Source organism: Podarcis filfolensis (assembly GCF_964270895.1).
Source record: "Podarcis filfolensis genome assembly, chromosome: 15".
NCBI classification, from domain to species: Eukaryota; Metazoa; Chordata; class Lepidosauria; order Squamata; family Lacertidae; genus Podarcis; species Podarcis filfolensis.
The window spans coordinates 40,852,043-40,877,888 of NC_139618.1; the positions used below are offsets into that span (position 1 = coordinate 40,852,043).

The window sequence follows — 25,846 nt, forward strand, 5'->3', positions numbered from 1 at the left end:
TTCCCCCTGAATTCCCATTTGTTTATTTTACTTATTTAGTATGTTTATATCCACCAGTCTTTTTTCCATCAATGGGATGTACAATCTCAATGGTTTCTTTTTGCAATGTGCACAACAACCTTGATGCAATCGTTCTTCTTTCACGTGCTGCTGCCAGCCAGCTTGGCCGACCACTGGTCTAACTCAGGAGGCAGAGGCTCTTGGAGCCATTTGTGGGATTCCCTGCTAGAGCATAGGCCTTGGTAAGCATTTGACGACACCACTCTGGGATGCCAGCCATGGTGGCAGTTCAGCTCTTGCAGAGCTTCTCTATCTTCTCCTAAAGTTGCTTAGGAACCTCACCAAAGAAATCATCCCTCTGTGAACCTCAGTGAGACTGATCAATTTGTAAAGGGAGGTGAATGAGAATGGACAGTTCTAGCCATGTAAGTTATTTTTTACAGCCAAAGCCAAACACCCAAAGACATAGAATGGATGGGCTTGAATAAATTTCAGCTCTCCATAGAGCAAAATGATTTTATTATAGGGAAACTGAGTGGTTCCAGGGCCTTCCTGGTCTCAGCAGTGATCCCCTATCCTAAAAGAGCACAGACAGGGCTCCAAAGTATATGTGAAATCTCTTCTTGAACCACCAGGGGGTTGAATAAAAAGTATTTATTTTCCCAAAGTGAAAACACACAACACAATCTCTTTAATGGTAACTTGTATAAATGCCCTATAAAATCTCCCTTCCTTGCTTTTTGTGAGTGAATATGCACTTCCACATATACATGTATAATACATATCTTATACATACTTATACATATCTCTAGCGATCTAGTTCCATAGCTAGTTCAACACCTGAAGAGGTTTTTGAAATTGTGTAGAGGACATAGTCACCACCACTGCCCCCAGTATCCTTGATCCACCCACCTTTGACCTCCGACATGGAGCAATAAGGTCTGCATGGTTATTGTAAACACGTTCAGGCAAATGCGTTTAGAAGTCTCCCCACAGTCAGGTATCCCACTTCATCAGGGTTCCATTCTCCCCTTGTTTGTTTACAAATGTAGTTGCACAGCACGTGGAACCCATCAGTCTGCCAAATTATACATAGTCTAAAAATGTCCCCCACCCCATCCTAAACCAGATCCCCATTTTCATGTACAGAAAATGTCATGTGTGAAGTGTTCCTTACAGATGTTTTGAACTGTGACCATCTACCTGAGCAGGAAATGGCCTAGGAGCATTAAAAAAGTTCTGCTGGATCAGAGCAAAGTCCTATCTTGTCCATCATCCTGTTATCACAGTGGCCAACCAGATGCCTATGGGAAGCCCGCAAGCAGGACCTGAGCTCAGCCAGGCCTTGTCTGCACTTGTGATTTTCAGCAACTGTAAATAGTACATAGCCAGCAATGGGTAGTAGCCATGGCCTTATCTTCCCAAAATTTGTGTAAATCCATTTTTAAGTCATCCAAGTTGGTGGCCATCACTGCATCTTGTGGTAAAAAATCCCATAGCTTAAATAAGTTCTCCCTTTTGTCTGTCCAGAATCTACCATCAGTTTCATTAGATTACCCTGGTTCCAATATTATGAGACAAGAAGAAAAACTTCTCTCAGTCCATTTTCTCCCTGGCATACATAATTTTATATGCCTCTATTAGGTCTCTTCCTACCCCCCACCTTTCTGTCTAAACTAGAAAGCACCAAAAGGGAGTTGCTCCATCCCTCAGATCACTTGCATTGCCCTTGACCATGTGCATCAACCAGAACAGTACACTATGTTCTACGTGTGGTATATTACAGCATTTTGATATTGGCAGTTTTATTTTGAATCCCTTTCCTAATGATCCCTAACATGGAATTTGCCTTTTTCACAGCTGCCGCACACTGGGTCGACATTTTCATCTAGCTATCCACCACAACTCCAAGAACTCTTTCCTGGTCAGTCACCACCAGTTCAGACCCCATTAATGTATATGTTTGTTAAGGGTGGGGTGGTTGCCCCAATGTGCATCACTTTACACTTGTTCAAACTGAACCTCATTTGCCCATTCGCCCATTTTGGAGAGCTCCTTTTGAAGCTCCTTGCAAACCCTTTATTTTCATTTTCAGCATACTTGGTAATCTCTCCCCTAACCCAAATCCATTATGAGCTGATTGTCCCTGACCTGACACTGTGTTTCTAAGGTGCAATGTATGGTCAGGGAAATGATTGTACACTTTGGGAAATGAATGTAGTCCTCTTGTTTGCCCACCAGCTTAGATGAGCTCATCAGCCAAGTTGTAGGTGTCCATGGTTATTTGCTGGCCTGGATGGGAATCCAGTATATTTGTGAGCACCAGGACTACATTCATTTCCCAAAGCGTACAGTCATTTCCCTGACCTTACATTGCACCTTAGAAACACAGTGTCAGGTCAGGGACGATCAGCTTCATGGAGCTAAGAAGTGGGTGAGGATTCTGCCCTTCCTCCAGCTCAGACCTGGAATGGTGTGCAGAAGTTTGATTTGTCTCCTTGCTTTTTGAGTTCTATAAATAACCAATCAGTGCAGAGCCAAAATAAACCAGAACCTTGCGGCTGAGGAGAGGACAGAGAGCCTTCCACCCCGAAGCTCCAATGCTGAGGTGCATCATGCTCACCAGAGGGAGCTGAGAACTCTACTGGGGCAAGCCTGTTAAATGAAATGGTGGAGTCCTGGGAACCAAACAAGCACATGGATGATTATCCTATTAATGGCCATGATAGCTATATAAAGCCTCCATGTTCAGAGGCAATGTAAGAAAGGGCTCAGTGGTAGAGCGTGTGCTTTGCCTGCATCTGGTTGGTCATTGTGGTAAGTAAGATGCTGGACTGGATGGGCCAAAAAGGGTTTTCTTTTCTTATCCCCATATGCTCTCTATTTCACTGGTGTGACCTTACCACCTATTTCTGATAAAGAACATGTTGTTTGAAAGATCGCAATGTTTCAAGCAACTGGTTGTTATTCTAAGTTGCTCTATGGTTCTCATTAAGGTTACACAAGGGAGGAAACCCACATGATTCTTGGCTTCCACAATGGTGTTAGGAATGACACACGGATACCCTCAGATAACCCGCCTTGTGCCATGTGTTCCTGCTTTCCGCTCCCTGTGTGCCATCTGCTAGACATTCCTCTTATGTAGCCAGACATGGTAGGCAGGGGGAAAGCAGCAGGCCTGACAACACCCCCATTTCTTGGCTGCTCCCCCAAATTGATAGCAGGTGTCCTGATCAGGAAAAGCCCGGCATTTATATTGTGTCGGACGTCAAGGCTGCTTAAAAACAGCGTGGCAGAGATGTAATGTGACGTGACGCAACGTGAAGTGATGAGTACCCTGGTGTCTAATCATCTCATCACAGATGCAAGGCAGCAAATTGGAAACTGCTGGAGCAGTACAAAGGAACTGTTGGCCACCTATGCCTTTGCCTAGATCGGAATATCTGAATGGAGAAATTATTCTCTCTATCTCTAATGTTTGGGTGTGCATGTCATTGGTTATGTAGCCAAAATGGCACCAGGGAGGGATCAGCAGGCTTGCAGGGGAACCCTAATGAAATATACTCAGAGTCGCAAAGTGATTTCATGCTCTTTATTCAGCTCATAGTGGTGAGGAGGAATGAATGAATGTCCCCTCAAGGTATCTGCTTTATATACATTATTTACACAATGGGCTGCACATGATTGGCTAATTCCGGAATTCTACTGTAAGCCAATCAGGTTGTGGATTCACTTCTATCTGGAGCATGATTGGGTGGTTCCTGCCAACCAATCATACTGCTGCATTGTTCTAGGACCAATCAGACTGCTGCATTCTGAATCCTATTGTTCTAGGACCAATCAGACTGCTGCCTTTTGGATCCTGTTGTTCTAGGACCAATCAGACTGCTGCAGTTTGGATCCTATTCAACTCAGTACATAACACCTAAGGTTTACACAAGTACACAACAGTCTTTCGTGGGGAGACTTCTCAGAGCGGGGAAAACAACCAAAATAGCCCAGTGAGGACTGAGCATGCTCACTTGCCACAGAATGCTAACTGGCTTGTGTGTGTGTGTGGAAAGGAATGGAAAAGTAGCTAGGAGAAGGGAGAAAACGGAGAGTCATGGATAAAGGTATGGATTAATGACTGGAACATGAATACTCCGCACTGCAACGTTTTGTTGCAGGCCCCATTTCTGTATGCTAAGAGCCACGCTACAAAGCATTATCTGCATATGCAGAGGAATGAGGCAGAAATTAAATCATGACACTGTAGAATGAACTGCACCTCTTTGGGCTACAGGCTCTGAGAAGGTAGCGCGAGGGCTTCTGCAGCATCCCAGAGCCCTCACACCTCTTTTCCACTGCCTGGAAAGTGAGGCGCCTCACTTCTTGCTTTGGAAAGGAGGCCCGAGAGCTCTGGGAAATTCCAATGGCCCTCCTGCAACTTTCTAGAGCCCGTAAGCAAGAAAAACCTATTGGCTACACAGGTGTGTAGGGAATCATAGAATTGTAGAGTTTGAAGGGTCCCAGAGGGTCATCTAGTCCAACCCCCTGTAATGCAGGAATCTCAGCTAAAGCATCCATGATACATGGCCATCCAACCTCTGCTTTAAAACCTCCTATGAAGGAGAGTTCTCCATCTCCCAAGATGGAGATACTCCCAAGATGTAAGATACTGTCAGAAAGTTTTTCCTGGTGTTTAATTGGAATCCTTAGTAACTTGAATCCATTGGTTTGAGTCCTACCCTCCAGAGCAGGAGAAAACAAGTATGCTCCCTCTTCCATGTGACAGCCCTTCAGATATCTGAAGATTGGTATCCTATCTCGTCTCCTCTTTCCCAGGCTAAACATACCCAACTCCTCAACCATTCCTCACAAGGCTTGGTTTTCAGACCCTTGAACATCTTAATAAATGGAGAGCAGGGAATGGTAGGTTTCCCCCACTCCCCTGTTATTCATTTATTTCCCCCATCACCCACGTAAGGTTGCAGTCATATAAGTTAAGTGAGTGTAAGTTGTGTGTTTACTGTGTAACTGTCACTTCATATCTTGGTTGCAGCAGTGGTACATGGGAAGTCTTGACAATGGAGAAATTTATTCAGTTTGCATTTTAATGAGAACTTGCTCAGATCACACTTTTTGAAATGATAAGGGGATGATACAGCTGTCATTCAAAATTTACACTTCTCTGAATTTGGTACTGCAGTTCTCTAACCAAAAAGTGTCCACAAAAACAACATACGATGCTACAACATATTAGTGGCAATTCCTTGCAAAAAAAAAAAATGGTTTACATCTTAGGGAAGGATGCAGATATTAGGAAAAATGTGCATGGAGTTGGATATTGATTTATGTGCAAACTTTTTTAAAGAAAAAATTGCAAATTGATGGAAAAATGGAGTGAACTGAAGTTAAGCCTGGGGAAATGAGAAACCGAGAGAAACAGAAACGAGCAGATTTGTCCATCCCTAGTGGGAGATAACTGATTTTACTGCCTTGCTGCCACCACTGCCTAGTAACCAAAAGAGGAAAGGGCACTTGGCGGTGGCAGCAGAAGCAGGGAAATCACATTTGGAGAGTTCATGCTCCACACCTCCAAATAAAATTATTTTGGACCCAAGTTCCTCTGCCCTGTAGAATACCCAGCAGGAGGTGAAAACTGATGAAAAGCCTTGAGGCACAATCTGGAGAAGCCTTTTGTCAGTTTCACCTCTGCAGTAAGTCCAGGGGAGCTGAAACTGTCAAGAAGCCTTTTTCTCCTGACTTTGCCTTGAGACTTGATTCCTTGTGAAATTGGTGGAGTCTCAAGGTATAGTCTGGAGAACTCCCATGTCAGGCTCTATTCAGTTTCAGTTTTCTTGTTTAAGAGTCTTCCTCCCTCCCCCCCCCCCCTCTCTCTCACACACACAGTTCAGGCTTGTGGGATCTACTTTATTTTTTATTAGAACCTCAAGCATAGCCAAGCAGAACCAGGTGCAAAAATAAGAGAGATGGACATAGAATTAAGGAGCCTGTGTCTGAGTACACGCTCAGTGCAGCAATTTGGTTTTGGTAACAGAGCTAAATTCACAGTCATATTATAGAATAGTCCATTCCTGATTTTCCCTACACTTTTTTGTGGGGCTAGAGCACTCTCGTTTTGAAAGAGGGGAGTATTTTAGGTTGCAATCCTATGTGCAGTGGGAATTGAGTTACAATGAAGACGGGGCTTATTTCTGAGTCAGCATGCATAAGGTCACATCCTCGGCTATTGCTGTTGTTGAATGATTAGGAGTAACACACTAAAGCTGTGTTGAAACAGTGCCATGAAGTTCACCCCCCTATTCGCAGGCAGATAAATTTAGGAGGCAAACCTCACATACGGTAATTTATCCAGGAGGAAGAGAAATTCTCAAACAGTTTATCAAGGATTGGACTTCTCATGAGCAGTGAAAGTAGCACAACTTTTTTTTATATAAGGGTTGATGCTGTTGTTGTTGTCTGGGCACAGTTTTGCATCCTCCGCAGTGCTCCTGACAAAGCCTCATTCTGGGCATTGTGGGGTAGAAAATGAGATCTAAAACAAATGAATGAAATGAAACAAAGCCCAATTGCACCTCACTTTCTCTGTGCTATATACCTGGCTGATTTAGACAGTAGGTGTTTAAATAACATTATAGCTAATTACTCTCTCCTCTCATTTTTAGACTGCTTATGATAGTATAGTATAGCTATGCATTTGAAACTATAGCTTCCAGTGATCTCAAACAAAAGGGGAGGCCTTCACAAGGAGGAAACAAACATTCAAGACGTGATGGTGTTAGTAATGAGAGAAATTTGAGAGCCTCTAGACCTTGGGCAGCACATGTCCAAGCAATTGTGTATCTTGTTACAAACCTGAGGCTGCTTTTTCCAACAAGTTACTGAAATAACCCTCAGAGGCCATCGCAGAAGAAGCTAATGGGGGAGAGGAATAGTTACATGCCACAGCATTTTCCTCCTTAAATAACGATGCCTGATTTTTTTCTGAGGTTCTCAGCCCAGATCTCGCCTCTTATCATTACAGAGATTATGAGTTCAGCTCTTGTGAAATGTGATTGATTACAGCAGTGGTTTGCTATATGTGTGTGTGATCCTAAATGTTTGAAATGTTGTGTGAAGTTGACAAGCCTCAACAAATTTTGTGAATGTCTGGAAACCCACATATGCAGCAGTGAATGCAGAAAGTTATCTAAATTTGACTGTTCACCATTCATTAGTGTATGTCAGAGAAGGTGGGAAATATTAGTTTGGAGGCATTCACAAGTTCACCTGTGATTGTCAACATTCACATGTGCACATTCACATTCACCATGCACAGGCATTCCCTGTAACACAGAAGCAAGAATGCATGTTTCCCAAAGCCAGAATAAACAAGGGAGGAAAAAGCACCTTCCTTCAAGAGGTTATCAGGAAAATCTGTATAACATATGCTCTCAAGCATCAAACTGCTTTTGATGAGTTGAATAGAATATCTGTGCATGTAGGTATTTGAACCTATAGTTTTCACTGAACTCAAAGCAGGGATGAGAAAGGAATCTGCAGAACACAGGTACCCAAGTGGGCTCCCTTGATTTGACCTGGTTGGATCATGACCAGGATTGGATTATATTATGAGTCCACTTCAGAATCCCCAGTCCTGTGGATCCCTTTATGAGGAGCCCAAGAGTTCCTTACCTTTTGCCCAGCTCTTTCCAGGCACAGTCCATGCTTTAGAGCTCCGTGTTTTGCCCTGGCACTTTCCCCACAAAAACCTGCTCTTTAAATCTCAATTGGAGCAAAAGTCAATCCACAGAAACTCTGAATTGGTGTTTGCTCCAATTTTGAGCGCTGGAAAGTGGGTTTTCATGAGGAAAGCACCAGGGCAGAACAAACCAACAAACATGTGCTAGGACTTAGAGCATTTAGGCATGGAACTGTGCCTAAAAAGAGCAGAGCAAAGGGTAAGAGTAGGAGGGGGCAATAGGTTTTCCCCGTTTCCATTTTTGAAAGCTCCAAAACAGGTCATCCAGACACAACCTGGAGTGGGTAGCATGCAGGGCTCCTTGTCATCACACACTTGGAATACAATAGAGCAAGCCCCCCTGGGAATGATGGGACTTAACAACGTTCTGTCACTCTCAGAGGGAATTGTACAGGGGGTGGGAACACAAGGATGCCCCATGTAATAAACTTGCTCTATTGTATTCAAATCATGTATGGCAGCAAGGATCCCTGTTTGGGAGCTTTATTTGAAGGCAAGAAAAATGCCTATTATCCAGACAGTGGCAACACTTCATATAACTTCATATTCCTGTGCAGATTTTAAAAGGGTTTCCCTTTAAACCCCACACAGAAATGGAATGGACTTGGTCCTGGCTCATGTAAAACTGGGATGGACCAGATTCTAATGGGTCCTTCCATCCCTTGCAAGGCCATTCCATAATGATTACATGCAGATATCCAGAATTTGCTTTAAATTGTAGGTGAACCTTTCAGTTGTCTGTATGCATCATTCTCAGGCAGTACATGAGTGCTGACGCATACAGGCCAAGTCCACCCACCTGCCCATTCCACTTGGCTCACTTTTTGCTCTGCATTCCATGGTTTTAAACTCCCTGCAATGCCCTTCAGTGGTCATAGCTCAGCAGAAGAGCATCTTGGCATCTCCAAGGTAGGAGAATGTCCCCAGCCTGAAAACCTGGAGAGCCTCTGCCAGCCAAGGCTCATCCAGACTGGCCCTTCTCCCTCTACTTTCCTCAGAGGAAGCTTGATCTTTACTGCTGAATTGAAGCAAATGTCAATTGGGTTTTTTTCTGGATTGCTCCAAATTATGACTAAAGAGCGGGGAGATTGGGGGGAAGTGGTGGCACAAGGGCAAGATCACTCAGACCTGTGCCTTGAAAGCTTTCTAGTGCAAGTCTTGATGAGCCCTCAGTGTAGATAATACTGAGCTACGTGGGTCAGTGGCTCAACTTGATATAAGTCAGCTTTCTATATAGCGAGGTTCCTGTTGAATTTTTGGAAATCTAAATGGTAGGCATCTTACAAACTCCTCCAGTGGAATGCAGCATGGTTGCTTCCTTGCACCACAGCCACTGAATCGGGGGAGGCAGCAGGTGTCAGGGGCCTGGCAGATGCTTCTTTGCTAGAGGTCCCCTTGAACCTCAAGTCACCCATAATCTGTCCTGCTATAAGGTATATGTTCCTGTCCTCTGTCCAAAGCAACCTGCTCAATGTCACTGCATGGGAAAGATGGCCCTGCTTGCATTTTGTTTGTTTTTTCTTTGCAAGTAGGAAAGGAACAAAAGTTCCTTATGTTTATTAGTATTATTAATAACACATGCCTAAGGTGTGCATGTCACCCTAGCATCTGGGTGATTTTTGACAAGCTTAATCATGCGCCTCATCTGATCACGGCAGTCTTTTGAGGTTAATACAATGCAGCATGTCTCTAATTCTTCCTTTCCATTTCTCTCCAATAAAGAGAGAGAGAGAAAGAGAGAGCACAATCCCTGTGGAATAATCACAATGGTTCCTATATTCCCCCCTCATCATGGTATGTCCTGCCATGAACCACCTTTATTGAAAAGTTACATCGATTCAATATATAGTAATACAGGCAAAAATAATTACAGCTTTGCGAGCAGTGTAAGACCTTAATCCGAAGCTCACAAACATTCAATAAAAAGTAGTGCAGACTGGGAAATAGGCTTTTGACAGCACAGCCCCAAAGGGGAGGAAGGGGAGAAGCATTGAGCAGCTTCCAAGAACAAAAGGTAGGCTACAAGCTGCCATTAAGTCATCTCACAGAAATAGGTCAAATAGAGGATTGGACATTTTAGAAAGCAATTAATACCCTTGGATTTTATCACTGAAAGCAGCAATAAAACCGGAGGAAGCTTATGCCACATCATATCAACAATGGGGAAAGCATTCACTTGGCCCCACAATAGTTGCTGCCTTTCTTGGCACCCCCCCCCCGCCCCCAAGTTCTCTCCTCACTGAAAGAGTTTGCTGTTAGGGGGACGCTGTGGGTTAAACCACAGAGCTTAGGACTTGCCGATCAGAAGGTCAGCTGTTCGAATCCCCGCAACGGGGTGAGCTCCTGTTGCTCGGTCCCTGCTCCTGCCAACCTAGCAGTTCGAAAGCACTTCAAAGTGCAAGTAGATCAATAGGTACCGCTCCGGCGGGAAGGTAAACGGCGTTTCCGTGCGCTGCTCTGGTTCTCCAGAAGCGGCTTAGTCATGCTGGACCCGGAAGCTGTACTCCGGCTCCCTCGGCCAATAAAGCGAGATGAGCGCCACAACCCCAGAGTTGGCCATGACTGGACCTAATGGTCAGGGGTCCCTTTACCTTTAACCAAGAAAGGGTAAGATTAAGGTTGAAAAGAGATGGAAGCTGGCTCATTGGAGCAAACGGGGCACTGCCTCTCCAGCCCCAGTCTGCCCCCAGCCAGGCTCCACTTGCCTTGGTTCTTACTTACAACCAGTCCAGAGGCTGGCATTGTCTGTTGGTTTCTTCTTCCTTATTCTCAAGTGTTGCCCTCGTAGAGCTCAGCAGAGAAGGGGCTGGGGACAAAACTAGAATTAGTTGGTTTTGCCTGTCATTGACTTTGGCCCCAATTCCTGTTGGTCTCCCTGTTGCCTACCCTATCAACACCAATGGGCACTAATCATGGCTGGATGGCAGCTGAGGCCACCCTACCCCATCCCACCCCAGAGAATTAAAGGTGATACGATACAGCTATTATTGCGCACATTTTGTACACTTTCAGGTTTTTGTTTTTTATTTTGGCTCTCATCTCTAAGCAAATCTGCAAAATGTTCCAAAAACTTCAATGTCTACAAAAGTATTTGTTTGACCAGGTTCAGGAGTTAGATAGTAGAAATCCATGTGCAGAATTGTGACTGCCACATTCAGCATTCTGAAAAACAATTGTTTCTAGTCTAGGACAAGTTGATACAGTGGTACCTCTGGTTACGAACTTAATTCGTTCCAGAGGTCTGTTCTTAACCTGAAACCGTTCTTAACCTGAGGTACCACTTTAGCTAATGGGGTCTCCTGCTGCCACCAGCATGCGATTTCTGTTCTCATCCTGGGGCAAAGTTCCTAACCTGAGGTACTACTTCTGGGTTAGCGGAGTCTGTAAGCCTAAGTGTTTGTAACCTGAGGTGTTTGTAACCTGAGGTACCACTGTACTCCTCTTGCCCTTTTCTCATCATCTGTTCACTCATTCACAGAGAATTCAGATGGTATTGTTGCATCGCAACCCCTTGTGGTTGTGGTGTGTGTTTTTTTGGTTTGTTTTTTTTTTGCTGTTTTTTTGCAAATTTACATAAATAAAAATAATCCTCATAAATCAGGGTTACTAGAAGGAGGATCTGTGGAAAGGCAACCCTGGAGTGCAATGATTTGTCAAGGATACCACCGCAATTCTCTGTAAAAGTGAGTTAACAAATTATCATAGAATTGTAGAGTTGGAAGGGTAACATCTGTCCAGTTTGGAAGGGCAAAGTACATATTATGGTTTCAAATCCTGCCTATTTTATTGCTTCTTATTGACCATGGATAGAGGAAATAGGGATGAATATTTATTTATTTTAGCAGTACACACAAACATATGGAGTGTCCAGCCTGGAAGTGATTAGAGATAGATCCAGCTTCGTTTCTATATATTTCTATTTTAACGAGCATTGGAAATGCCAATGTTAATGAATAACTAATAATTGAACCATCTTTGTCTGCTATATTTCTATTTTGACAAGCAGCCGAAATGTTAATCTTGTCCCTTTTTTTCCCCCAGCTATGACAGGTCTTGTCGTTCCTCCAATGTGAAAGAAGAGGAGGAGTTGCTGGAGTCCCCGTCGACATTTCCCCCCTTTTTTTTACAGCACAAAACTACTTATTGTTATGGAGCACTAAAAAGGGGGGGGGAGCACTACAAGCTCTATTGCTGGGGGAAGCCATGTGCAGAACGCAAGGGCACTTTTTAAACAAAATAATAATGAATCAGACACACCAGGAGGCTGCTCTCATCTGTTCCAGGTTTCATATACGCTTACATCAACCCACCCCCCCTCTCACAAGAACATTAAAACGAGGAATTGGCCATGATCCAAATGCACACTGTTTATGGGATTGAGTCCGGAGTACAAGAATTTTTTTTCTTATGGACACAAAGCCTTCCTAATGTTTGTAAAATATTAAAATGAGGAACAAATTGGCCAACCATTCAAGCTTGATATTTTGGATACTCTTTTGTTTTACTTTGTAGGAAAATAAAAATAAAAATGTTGAAGTTTCTATTTTCTATGGAGCCTTTCAGATACCAATTTAGTTTGTGCAGAAAATAATAATAACCACAAAACAGGGTACCAGCATGGAAGACTTTCCTATAAAACTGATATGAATGGTGGAATGTGGACGTATGTGTGTATTTGCTTATAGTTTAATCTCTTTTAAAATGGAAAATGTAAGATGTTTTACAATTATTTAAATAAATAAACTTGTAAGTTATTGTATGTAGAGGTAGAAATTGAAGACTTTGGTGGGGAGGGGAACTTTTTCTGTCTCCTGTTGTACGATGAACAAAAATAATGCAAAAAAAAAAAAAGCAAGCAGCTACAAGCGTGCATCTTTATAGTACAATCTGTCTTCACCTTCTCTCCTGCTTCTGATTGAACCAATGTACAAGAATTCCTTAAATTCTTCACGAAGGACTCATCCACAAGCTTTTATACGCATAATGGTATATATACATATATATAAATATAGGACAGTAGTTAATGTATGAATATTATACACCTTTTTCACCTTTTGATTCAATTAAGGTTTCAGGTACTGACGTAAGCTGTCTAGTTTCATACATCCTAACCAGTAACTATGTGGCATGTATGGGCTTTTTATCAGGTTTTGTGCAGAACTGTCAGGTTTCAATTTGAGCAAGAGGGAACAGAAAAAGGTTTCTCCCATTGGTTGCTTTTTGTGTAGCAAAGGCAAAATTCTGTGTGTGTTTCGGAGAATGTTGAAACTCATGTATGAGGGATTTTGCCCAAATTCTATCTTGGATGCCAGTCGTTAGTCACCAACATTCCTAAGTTTGGGGAAATTTGTGAAATTTGTCCAGAATTGTCAATGTTCATATCTGAATGCTGACACATTTCAATCAAATTTCAGTTATTTGATGTAACATGTACATTATAAGAAACCTGTAGATTTTTTATGTAATGCAGGAGTGACAATGCAGCAAAAAATCAGGAATTTGGATTCGAATATACATTTGGCTCCCTGGCAGGCCACTGATTTGCATGGGTTTGTACAACGCTCTCCTTCCTTCCTTCCTTCTTCTTTTTTTAAAGAAAAATAAAAAGTGGCTAGAGGGACAGGTTCTGCACATGCAAACAATGGGGCCCTCCATTGAAATGAATGGGGAAGCATGGCTGCACAAGAGATTCATATGTGCTTTAAATGTAAACGGATCCATGATTCAGGGCAACCATCTCTGGAAATTCATGAGGACTGCCGTGAATAAGCTGATCCATACCTCTCCTATTCATGTACTGATTGCTGGTAAGAGCTGTTCTAATGAATTGGTAGAGTCCCTAAGACTTTCTAAACCCCCTTCTGCTTCTGTCATTGTAATCATCTCCACTGGAGTCCCATATGTCGATAATATGCCTATAAAATCTATTGATCACTTATTGGCTTTTTACAATATACTATTTATATATGTACCTGTATTTTAAGGTGAAACCCAAACTTCTGTGCACCCAATGAGGGTAACTGTGTTTTTCAGGGGAATAAAAACATTAGTGTTTTCCCATGATGATTGTTTGTGAAAGTTCATGACAAAAAGTATATAGGAAATTTTACTTAATTCCTGTTTTCTTCCTTAGGGCAACTGCACTCTTCCTCTCACTCGCTCTCTCTTTTATACACCTGCAACTCTCAGTTATGTTAAGCAAATGAAACTACTCTCATGGATCAGTAATCACAGTGCATTCGCTTTTATTATGCTGAACACACCCAGCAAGATAACGGTATCATTTATTACATCTAACTAAATAATAATAGCCACAAAGCAGCAAGATAGTCAATGATGATCTTCATATCCACATTAATTTGCTTAATGCAAAGAACCAGTTCAACAGTAATGAACCATGAGGTACATTGGAATCAAGAGTTGCCCTCCAGACATAATTGCAATTCACCTGGACAGGACTGGAGTTGACATGGACAGGCAAGATATGGGCTGAGTGGAGGCACGACTTCCCAGCATAAGCACACAGCATGACTTTCACACATGTAGGAACATTACATGTTACAATCTACACGCTGATTACCCCATGAAATTTCTAACACGTGAAGAGGCTTTTAGGATCTGAGGAAGCAAAATGTCTTGGCTTGGCCTCGTCCACCCCTGCTTTTGAGGGAGAAGGTTGCAGACAAGGTCATAGTGAACTAACTTCTACTCAGAGTAGAACCATTGAAATGAATGGACCTAATCTCAAAGGGTGTAGAACAAGCATTCAATGCATTCCACAGGAATCTGATTTTGATTTTGAGATCTATATATCATGAAAATCCTGTCTATAGAGAGGACTAAGAAAGTAGCTTACAGAGGCACTACACTGATAACAGATACCCTCCCCCCCCAAAAAAATAACCTCATTTGGAAGAATCCATGGAGCCCCCACATGGATGCAGAAACATCAGGCATCGAGGAAGACAGGTGAAGTGAGTGGCAAAAAATAAAAAATCTCAGCATCACCTCTGTATCATCAACTCTTTTATTGGAAAGTAGTAGCCATGGGGGTGGCACTGTGGTCTAAACCACTAAGCCTAGGGCTTGCCGATCAGAAGGTCGGCGGTTCGAATCCCTGCGGCGGAGTGAGTTCCCATTGGTCAGTCCCTGCTCCTGCCAACCTAGCAGTTCAAAAGCACGTCAAAGTGCAAGTAGATAAATAGGTACCACTCCGGTGGGAAGGTAAACGGCATTTCCGTGCATTGCTCTGGTTTGCCAGAAGCAGCTTAGTCATGCTGGCCCAGAAGCTGTACGCTGGCTCCCTCAGCCAGTAAAGCGAGATGAGCGCCGCAACCCCAGAGTCGTCTCCAACTGGACCTAATGGTCAGGGGTCCCTTTACCTTTACCTAGCCATCTGTGGAACAACTCCAACTTCATATCTCTACTGACGCCATCCAGGCTGCCTTGTGTCCATGCATCAGCTATTCATTTTTATTATTTATTTATGTCAACAATTTATGTTTAATTATAGTCATCTCTAAGCAGTGTATGGAAGACTCCATACTAAAAAGAATTAAACTGTTTAAATAAGAATTTAGTTAAAATGTATGCTGGGAACTGAAGAAGACTTCAGTGAGCTCTTGAAGTTCAACAGGGAAGGGTGCTGTCTGACAACAATGGGAAGGGAATGTCCCATAATTGGGCCCACAATCCTGAATGCCCAGCTCCTAGTGGATCTGAGCCATGGAAGACCACTGACAGTGACGCCCACAATCCAGCAGCGGTTGCAATCAGGTGGTTCCTGTGGTATTCCAGACCTGAAATATTAAGGGCCTTGTAAATTAACAACAACAACAACAAAAAAAAACCCTTTGGAACTTGTTGAGTAGCATATGGACAGCCAATGCAAGCTTTTGAGCGCAGGAGTTACATGTTGGTCAAAGTGTTGTTTGAGTCTAACGAAAAATAATTTTAAAAATGTGTCTAGTGAGACTCACTCAACACAGTGGTTTTCTAACCCTGCCATTGGGGAAACTCAACAGTTCCTTGGAAGCCTAGAAGGACTTATGCAGTGAGAAGGTCAGTAATGGCAGAGAAGGTGAAAGGCAATTTCCCCACCACTAACCATGTTTCGTCACAGAATGCAGCCTCCTAAGGAGTATTGCTTCGTGTTCTAGTTGCAATGTTCAAATTCTACACTGTGGTTAATCTTAATGGTGGCTTATTAAAAGAAGCCACTTTCATAATTTATTGTTCAGAATTGCCTTGTTTCAATAACCCATAGTTAAGACTAATAATAGTTTGCACCAATTTGGACATACAGTTAGTTAAAAACAAAAAAAGTTTCTGATCTCTTTCTTAAATTCATAACAGAGGGCAAGTGGGGAGCTCACAAGACTCCCTCTTTCCAATACCTGTGAAAAGCAAATATTTCCTTTTCTCTTTCTCTCCCTTTATGCACACACACACTGTTCCAAGAGTTTGTTTGGGTCAAACTTGCATTCCACATTAATCAGCAGGGAAACAGTAGCCTCTCTTTCAGCCACTTATGGGGGACAGCTAGGGAATTGACAGAACAGTTAAACCATTTAAATCATTGACAAGGCACAGCTGCTGCAAGAGAGAGGATCTGAGGAGTTCTAATCACGCCAAGCTATGGACGTGGAAGTGTCTCATTAACTCTGCTTGCAGGACTAGATTAAACTGACAGCTGTGGGGCTGTGCAAGAAGCAGGGGCAGGCAGAAGGGCTGTGATATGGGAGGCAATACATGGTGAGCAGGAGGCGTGGCAAACGTGGAATGGGCAGCTTCCATTTGAACCATGGAACGGGGGGGGGGGGGATCATTCCGACTATGCAACAGAGGGGAAAGCAAAATCCTGCCCCAAAGAGAAATGAACAGTTGAAGCTAGAAAGTGGGCTCAGCTGACAGATTATTTAACTATTTGGATGAGAGGGGTTTCTTCATATCTGAACATCCCATCTCCCTACATTGCTCAGTATTTGACCAGCGTAATTCATAACAGCATATTACACAAGTCCTGGAAGCATTACCTGTACTCTTAATGTAGAAACCCCTAAATGGCCTAAGAGCAGGTTATCTGAAGGACCACCTTGCCAGACCACTGCAGTCATCTCCAGAAGCCCTCCTGACTGTCCCACAGTATGGCAATACCCATTCCATGCAACCAGCCCAGGACAATACCATGGTCAATTGTATCAAATCCACAGAGAAGTCAATAAGCAGGAGCAAGGTCACACTTGCCCTATCCTGCTGTCTATAAAGGTCATCCATTGGGGTGACCAAGGGCATTGCAGTCCCATGGCCAGGCCTGACTTCAGATAGGAATGGATCTAAATAATAAATGTCATCCATGAATGTCCTACCACAACTCTCTCCACCACCTCCCCCCCGGGGGGGGGTATTCGTGAATGGTCAATAGTTATTCCAATCTGAGGGGTCCATTGCTGGTTTCTTAAGGAGTGAATGCACCACTGCTTTTTTCAAAGCAGCAGGAACCACCCCCTCATGCAATGAACCATTAAGCATACTCTGGGCCCAATCAGCCAAACCCCTTCTGCTACATTTAATAAGCCAGGAGGGACAGTGGTCAAAGGGCACACAGGTAAACCCATAACCACCAACACCTTGTCCACATCATCTGGCTGCAGGAGCTGTAATTGCTCACACAACACATCTGGCAATGGATACTTCATCTGGAACAGCCAACAACTGGAGATTCCAGGGCATTCCAAGTGAAGTGACTTCATTCTCAAAGTGTGTGGCCGGTAGGTCAAAGTGGGTCACTAAATGTTCCAGAGGCCCCACTCCCACAGTGGGAGTCAGTAACCTTCAGACAATCCACAGTGAGAGTAACTTCACCAGCCAACTACTAGAGGATGCAATACAAGCTGCAAAAACGAGTCTTCTCTGTAGCCGCATGGTATGCACCATTATGTGCACTAACCACAGTCAGCTTCAGAACAAGATTTCTGCCACTTCAGCTCTAGTCTGAAGCTCCCAAAATACTAAAAAGCCACTTGGGCTCCAGAACCCCAGAGAGGAGGCTCAGGAGTCAAATATCACAAGAAGTCCTAAAACTACCCTTCTGTGTATATTAAAAACAAAAGAAGTACAATTAACTCTCAGTCTGCTAACAGGAGTAAAGTTTTACATTGCACAGTTAGAAAAATGAAAATAATTCAAACATTAAAAGAATGATTACAGAAGATGTGGGAAACTGACATATCAAAGAACAACATCAAATAAACAAGAAGAAGATAGATGTACAGTGGTACCTCGGGTTAAGGACTTAATTCATTCTGGAGGTCTGTTCTTAACCTGAAGCTGTTCTTAACCTGAGGTACCACTTTAGCTAATGGGGCCTCCCACTGCCACCACACTGTCGCCATGTGATTTCTGTTCTCATCCTGAAGCAAAGTTGTTAACCCGAGGTACTATTTCTGGGTTAGCGGAGTCTGTAACCTGAAGCGTCTGTAATCTGAAGTGTCTGTAACCCAAGGTACCACTGTACATAAAGGTAGACACTTTTGAGTTAATTTCTGGAATAACAAAATTAATGATAAAATAGCACCATATGACACTGAGTTTTTCTGTCCTTGATATATTCATAATTTCAACCCTTTGTTACTTCTCTGTCTAAACAGAATAAATAAGTGGGAGGGGAAGAAAGGAAATAGCTGCGATGAAGCGGTTATGATATCTGAACCCAGGAATGGGGCAAATAAAATGCTGTTTTTGAGCTATAATATAAGCTGAAAGGGTCCCCTGGATTTTATCCAATATTCTCTGTCGACTAGTGGAAGGGCTCGTGTGCTAGTGGATGGGTGAGCTTCAGTGTTGCACCACAGAGGAATAAATGCAGCAGCTGCACTAGTGGAAACTTGTTTTGCAACATATTGTGCAATCTGTTGTGCAACAAATTTACCCGCAACCTACTTCTGCATTCTCCTTGCAAGAGATTTCTACTGGAGCAAAACATTTCACCAGAGGTTAATGGCACCCAGATTCATGGTGCCCTGAAGGACCCATCTCTGCCTGAGACCCTGAAGAAGCACAGGTAGCACAGTGCCATGTGTTCAACCAGGGCTGCAAGCTTGACTTGGCTTAATCAATCAAAACTTTAGTTGATTGGTCAGTGAGGAGATAAGAATTAAACACAAAATTTTCTATTCTGAGGTCATGTTGGTTCTTGTGGATTACTTGTGGGGTGCATCCAAAGCACAGTCTTTACTTTTTAATTAGAGTGCCAAATTGTGTCATGTTTATAGACCTGAGACCTTTATTTCCAACATTTCCCATTTCTTCCATGAGAAATATTAGTTTTAATATTGCTTAAAATGGGATTTTAAACTATCATTTTAGCTTCACTTTTATTTTTCCAAATGGTTTCTAACAACAACCACCTTCAAGTGTTCTGGAGAAATTTAACCATCTTAACTTTTTCTCTGAACTTCTTTTTTTTAACTAATCCCCTCGTTTTTGGGAAATATCCTCTTTTGAAGTCAGCTCTGACAGGATTGAACTTTTTTTGGCAATAGTTCACTTACCTATATGTTGAATCTGATAGCACTGTGATCACTGTTTCTGATTGGTTCAAGTTGTTGGCATCTGCCTGCCTAGGGAGTCAATGGAATAGTGCGCCTTTGGGGGTGAAGTCAGACTGTAGCTGTAGAGATCGATACAGGAGAGACCTGTTTTATTGCAGCAGGGGCTGATGAAGGCACACTTGTTGTGCACTTAAATCTTGCACCAGGTCCTGGGACTGACTCTCTCTCTCCCTCTCCCTCTCTGACTTTGCACTTAGCTTATATAGTGCACTTGCCACCACTGGCAACATTAAGTACATGGTCACAGTACATTTCAAGCACATTTCAAGCACATGGCTCCCCCCAAAGAATCCTGGGAAGTGACATTTATTCCACACAGAGCTATAATTCCCAGCACCCTTAACAAATTTCAGTTCCCAGGATTTGTTTAGAGGAAGCCACGTGTTTAAAATATATTTCAAATGCATGCTGTGGTTGTGACACGATCAGTCATTTGATCCCCTTGGCAACGGGCTTTGGGGACCAGGCTACATATCGGAATCAAGGCTTCGTATTGTGTGGTTGTAGACTGCAAAACAAACTTCTCAATTTTCCCAAAGTTCATTGACCTCTGAACTCTAAATAGGTCTATCTCTGCTGGAAGATTTCAGAGCTTTTAGAAGCATTTTAGCCTCACAAGCAACAGGAAGGAGAAAGGGTGGGGAAAACCAACTCTTTATTTATTTGTAGGCCCCTGTGGCAAAGCAAACAAATCCTTAAGCAGCTGACATCAAAGATTCTCTCTCTCTGAAGTTAAAGAGCCTATTAATCACAGTTTAAAACTGCTCTTTAATAACCTTCTGATATAATGACACACTCCAAAGGGAGGGGGGAAACAGACACTTTTTGGAGTTCTTTGTATTTATTTGTGTTTCAGATCTCATCAGATATTCCACTGTGGCCCCTCTTTGCTTTTGGATCTCCATTTCACTCCCCTTTGGGCATTGTTTATTATTTAACTGGGCTAAGCATTTAAAAATTGTTGGGCGGGGGAGGGACTGATCCTGAACTACTTTTCACTGCACAAAATTGCAGTGGATCTGCAACCATGTAGGGCTTATTCACACTGAGTCAGAATATGGGCCCATCTAGCTTCGTATGGTCTACAGGGACTGGGAGCAACTCTCCAAGGTATCAGGCAGCTTTCCCCAGTCCGACCTAGTGATGAGTCTGGGACCTTCTGTGGATGATCTAGCACTAAGGGAAAGATGGCCCTTCCCCTCCATGCTCACCAGTGGAGAGGGGAAGGGGAGGTGCAGGGACCTAAGTGCCAGGCAGTGCAGCATGGTGGGGCCAGTGCGTCATGCCTCCCCCACCCTCCAAGAAGCACCAATGACATGCTGTGTTTGGAAACTAGGAGAGCAGTGTTACCCCACCTCTGCTGCCCCACCATCCACTGCTGATTTTATAAAAAAAAGGTAAAGGACCCCTGACAGTTAAGTCCAGTTACAAACGACTCTGGGGTTGTGGCGCTCATCTCGCTTTACTGACTGAGGGAACCGGCATTTGTCTGCAGACAGTTTTTCTGGGTCATGTGGCCAGCATGACTGAGCTGCTTCTGGCAAAACCAGAGCAGCACACGGAAATGCCATTTACCTCAGCCTGCTCCGCCACTGAGGGCGGTCTCCCATTCAGGGGTTCAGATTGGGATTGCTGGATATTTTCAGTCCCACATTTTATAAGGGAAGGAATCCCCACGAGCATGTTCAGAAAAAGTCTCTGTAGAAGACTTGTAAATCTACAAAGAAATATTTTGAGTCCATAGCACATGAACATCGCCAAATCTGAAAGGAGTCATCTACCTGGGGACCAACACAGTGACTGTAGGGAGAATGGATATTCGGGTGACCAGGAAAGCAACCAATGAGCTGGGAAACTCAAAGATCCCCCTCATCATGAATTTACAAAGTGGCCCTAACTTAAGCAAGAAATTATTTCACAGTACCAGACGTCTCCAACCTCTGCCAGACTAATAGGGAGATAATACTTGTCTGTCCCCATAGAGTTTTTATAAAACTTTTCATTTTTAGAAAAGGGATACTGGACTAGTCAGATCCACTAGTCAGATAAATTTGCTGTAATTCAAAGTAGTGTTCAAACCCAATGTTATTTGTTTATTTGTTTATTTCAAATCTTGCTTGCTCATTCCTTCAGAACTGGCAGCTGGGGTGTTTATTTCCACATTTTGCATCCAATCTTTGCATAAGCTTATATCTAATAAAAAAGTGTATTTTAAAAGTTGCAGAATCACACTGGTATTCAAATGCATACTGCCTCCAAGCAGTTGCCAAATGTTCCAAATGACCAGTACCCTGGAGTTATGATTTGTGTTCTTCCGAGCGTTCAAAGCAAGCTGCATTCTAACTGCCTCAGAATTCCAAGGAGCAGTTGCTACGGTGCTCAGACCAGCTTCATTCTTTTCAGGTCTTGTCCTAGGTCAGACACTGGAAGAGAAAGACCTGGAAAAAGCCCTCGCTCTGGAAAAAGACTGGTTGAAGAACTGATTCACGCAGGTGCATATATGCAGCGCTCCTCAGTTCCCCACCAACATAGCAGTGTTTTCTCAGATAGGAACAAATTGACTTTTATTTCCTTTTGTCCTGTCTGAGAGCCACTTGGTAGGCTTTTCACTGTGTGTGTGTGTGTGTGTGTGTGTGAAAGAGAGAGAGAGAGAGAGAGAGAGAGAGAGAGAGAGAGAGAGAGAATGAGGACTAAAGCCAGAAAGCCTGAACAGTAGCTGTATTGGTCTGTTACACCAAACTTTCTTTCAAGGGTAGCATGCATAACTTTGGTGGGATCATGCCTGACATTTTACCAATGGAGAGCGAAGGGAGGGGAGCATAGGAATGCAGAGGAGGAGTGGACTAGACAAGAGCCCAATTATCTGCATGGAGGGGGTCCCTAGAACAAAAGGGGTTGTGCGGTTGTGCAATTTCTTCACCCCTGGGGAAGTCTGATTCCTGGCACTTATGATTGCAGGTACAGCAGACTTTTCCATTCCTATGTCTCAAGGTGGGAAATGCAGAATTTACCCTAGAATGGTGGCATTGTTTTAGCTGCACATCACTATTTGCTCAAACTTTCGGAGATGTCCATATGATACTGTGCCGAAGTATCTAACGGTTATCTTTTGTCTGTCTTTTTCTCCAGCATGCCTTCTATCGCCAGCCTTCCCAGCACTAAAGCGGATCTTCCACCCCAGGCGCATGATGGGTCCTTCCCAGTCCGCCTGTTTGCAGGATGTCCTGTGCGCAACTAGCTGCCTTTCTCCTGGCTGTCCTGGGCTGCCTAATGAGCATCTGCTCCACATCTGCCAACCTTGACTGGAGAGTGTGGCAAGTGGACAAAATCATGGGCAGCAACCAGCAGGGCATTGTGGGCATTGGCATCTGGGGTGCCTGTTCCATCAGAAGAGTTACTATGAAGAAAACTAACATGATATGTATACCATTAAGTGATGAGGAGTCCCTGCCAGCTGAAATCATCGTGGCCCAGGACTTGATGCCAATGGCCTCAGTGGCCAATGCGGTGACTGTTCTTTGGATGGCCTTTGCTCTATGCAACATCTTTGAGCCGGGAAAAGACAAAAATTTCATCGATACCTTCTTTTCAATTGGAGGAAGGATAGAGTTGGCAGCGGGTACTTGTGTACTGATTTCCATTGCATGGAATCTTCATTCTGTATTAACAAACGAAGGAATTTGGGGGTGCCTCCGATTCCCACAGAACAACGTGCTGGAATGGCCATCTATATTGGGTTTCTTGCTGCAGCTTCGGAGCTTTTAAGTGGAACTCTGGTTCTGGGTGAAAAATATTTTTGGAAAATGAGTGAAATAAACACTTCCAAGCCAAAATTTGTAAATGACCCAGAAAGTGTTGCAGACACTGAAAACCCAAAGCTGAGGATGAAATACAGACAGTACTTCTCTTCTGTGACACTTGAATATGAAGGAAAAAAACCCACTATCTGGCGGAGATGTCATAGTCATATTAAAATGGAAACTATGCCAGGCTCACTAGCAATATGGCTAAGGAACGGTTCCCGTCCTGTGACTGGATTTTTTTTAAATTGTAGCAGAGGACATTGTGTATATTTATTTTCTTATGCATATTCTGTTGTTGGTTTTTTTAACTGAATGCTTCTGGGATGCTTACAACATAGGGTTAACTATACAGTGGTACCTCGCAAGACGAATGCCTCGTAAGACGAAAAACTCGCTAGACGAAAGAGTTTTTCGTTTTTTGAGGTGCTTCGCAAGACGAATTTCCCTATGGGCTTGCTTCACAAGACGAAAACGTCTTGCAAGTTTGTTTCCTTTTTCGTAAAACCGTTAATACCCAGGGTGCATTGCTTGAAGAGGTGCAGTTGCGACTTGACTTCAAGGAGCAACTCATAGCACGCAGTGTGGTAGCCTTTTTTGAGGTTTTTGAAGACTTTGGTGATTTTTGAAGCTTTTCCAAAACTTCTTTTGCAGCCATTTGGTAAGTTAAACTTTTAAAACTTTTTTGGGGGGGTTTGGATTTTGGGTTGGGGTGTTTGGAATTCAAGGACTTGGTTCTGGGTTTGAATTTCTGTGTGGTGGGTGGCTGGGTGCTTTTGAATTTTTTGGATGTGAAGCACTGATTTTTTTGGGTGGGGGGTTTGCGAAGGTAGGAGCTGTGCTGCCATGGGACCCAAGAAGACTGCTGCTGCAGAGGCCGGCGAGAGGAAGAAGGAGAAGGTTACGCTGGAAATGAAGAAGGAGATCATCCGGAAGCACGACGGTGGAATGCGTGTGACAGACCTCGCCAGGGAGTACGGGAGGAATCCATCGACCATCGGGACCATCCTGAAGATGAGGGAGAAGATCCTTGCGACTGATGCAGCCAAGGGAATCACCAGGATCATGAAGAACTGCCCAGCTGTTCTGGAGGAGGTGGAGAAGTTGCTGCTCATCTGGTTAGAAAAGAAGCAGCGTGCAGGGGACACAGTGACTGAGGCCGTCATTTGTGAGAAGGCCAAGGCCTTGCACGCAGACCTCGTCCGGGAACAGCCAGGAACCTCAGGCAAGCCAGAAGTCTTCAAGGCAAGCAGAGGCTGGTTTGACCGATTCAAGACAAGATCTGGAATCCACAGTGTGGTCAGGCATGGAGAGGCTGCCAGTTCTGATGTTCCTGCGGCTGAAGACTTTGCAGCGGAGTTCCTGAAAGTTGTGAAGACGGAGGGCTACGTTCCACAGCAGGTCTTCAACTGTTACGAGACCGGGCTGTTTTGGAAGAGGATGCCCAAAAGGACTTTCATCACACAGGAGGAGGCCAAGTTGCCTGGCCACAAGCCCATGAAGGACCATCTGACCCTGCTCTTCTGTGCCAACGCAAGCGGCGACCTGAAGATCAAGCCCCTGCTGGTGTACCACTCGGAGAACCCACGGGCCTTCAAGAAACACAAGGTCGACAAGGAGCAGCTGAGTGCCAACAGTAAGGCTTGGGTCACACGTGTGCTGTTTGTGGACTGGGTCAATCTTGCTTTTGGCCCTGCTGTCAAACAGTACCTGCTGGACAACCACCTGCCGCTGAAGGCTTTGCTTCTGATGGACAATGCTCCTGCTCATCCTAAAGGCCTTGAGGAGGACTTGTTGGAGGAGTTCAGCTTCATCAGCATCATGTTCCTGCCGCCTAACACCACGCCACTGCTCCAGCCGATGGATCAGCAGCTCATCGCCAATTTCAAAAAACTCTACACCAAGGAGCTTTTCAGGCGATGCTTCGAGGTGACTGATTGCACCACCATCACCCTGCGGGCATTCTGGAAGGACCACTTCGACATCGTCACCTGCTTGAAGATGATCACCACGGCCTGGAACGGGATCAGCCAGAGAAATTTGAATTGCGCTTGGCACAGCCTGTGGCCGGACTGTGTGGCACCAAGTGACTCTGATGCACCAGAGTCAACAGTGGTGCAGGACATTGTTTCCTTGGGGAGGACCATGGGCCTGGAGGTCACAGAGGAGGACGTCAGCGAGCTAGTGGAGGAGCACGACCACGAGCTGACCACCCAGGAGCTGGTCGAACTGCAGGCAGAGGCTGCGCAGGAGCAGGCCTCGCTGGAAGAGGAGGAAGCAACTGAGGAACGGCTGTCCTCCAAAGAACTGAGGGACATTTGCCTGAAGTGGAAGGATGTGCAGGCTTTTGCACAGCGGCACCACCCTGACAAGGACCTGGCAAATGACCTTGTGAACACTTTTGATACGAGGGTCATGTCGCCTTTCAGGGAGGTGCTGAAAAGGCGGATGAAGCAGCAGACCATGGACAGGTTCTTCAGCAAGAAGCAAAGAGTAGAAGAGGAACCTTCTTCGAGTTGTCCCCCAGAGTATTAGAAAATGTACTGTACACTTTGTTGATTTTTAAATGTTTTTCTGTCATGTTTAGAAACTTAATTTATTGTTCCTTCAATTTTTGAAATGCTCTTTACAGTATGTGTGACTTTAAAGAGCACTTAATAAACTCTTGTTGTACCAAATTTGGCTTT

At 43.9% G+C, this 25,846-nt stretch overlaps 3 protein-coding genes across 5 annotated transcripts in view; all 3 read left to right on the forward strand.

The window, feature by feature from the left end:
• Nucleotides 1-13,810, forward strand: part of EBF2 (EBF transcription factor 2) — a 254,019-nt gene extending 240,209 nt beyond the window's left edge. The window contains exons 16-17 of one of the 2 annotated variants that reach the window (XM_083588712.1): nt 1,861-1,924; nt 11,789-13,810. In XM_083588712.1, coding sequence (XP_083444838.1) covers nt 1,861-1,892 — 32 coding nt within the window. In that variant the 3' untranslated portion in view covers nt 1,893-1,924; nt 11,789-13,810. The remainder of the gene's footprint in view (nt 1-1,860; nt 1,925-11,788) is intronic. The other variant, XM_083588711.1, reaches the window with a different exon arrangement.
• The window catches only part of LOC310750701 (uncharacterized protein), a 735,887-nt gene extending 712,853 nt beyond the window's left edge, over nt 1-23,034 (forward strand). The window contains exons 1-2 of one of the 2 annotated variants that reach the window (XR_014542155.1): nt 20,755-21,851; nt 22,489-23,034. Coding sequence is in view for 1 of the 2 variants with exons in the window: in XM_083589213.1 (XP_083445339.1) it covers nt 22,489-22,661 (173 nt within the window). In the remaining variant the exon portion in view is untranslated. Of the gene's footprint in view, nt 1-20,754; nt 21,852-22,488 lie in introns of those variants that run through there. The other variant, XM_083589213.1, reaches the window with a different exon arrangement.
• Nucleotides 23,035-23,510: 476 nt separating this feature from the next.
• On the forward strand, nt 23,511-25,546 carry LOC310750876 (putative CENPB DNA-binding domain-containing protein 1; the record flags this gene model as incomplete). The annotated part of the gene is made up of 3 exons (XM_083589286.1): nt 23,511-23,820; nt 23,989-24,453; nt 25,533-25,546. Exons 2-3 carry the CDS (start codon nt 24,006-24,008, stop codon nt 25,544-25,546), a joined length of 462 nt encoding a protein of 153 aa, XP_083445412.1. The 5' UTR covers nt 23,511-23,820; nt 23,989-24,005.
• Nucleotides 25,547-25,846: the final 300 nt, after the last annotated feature.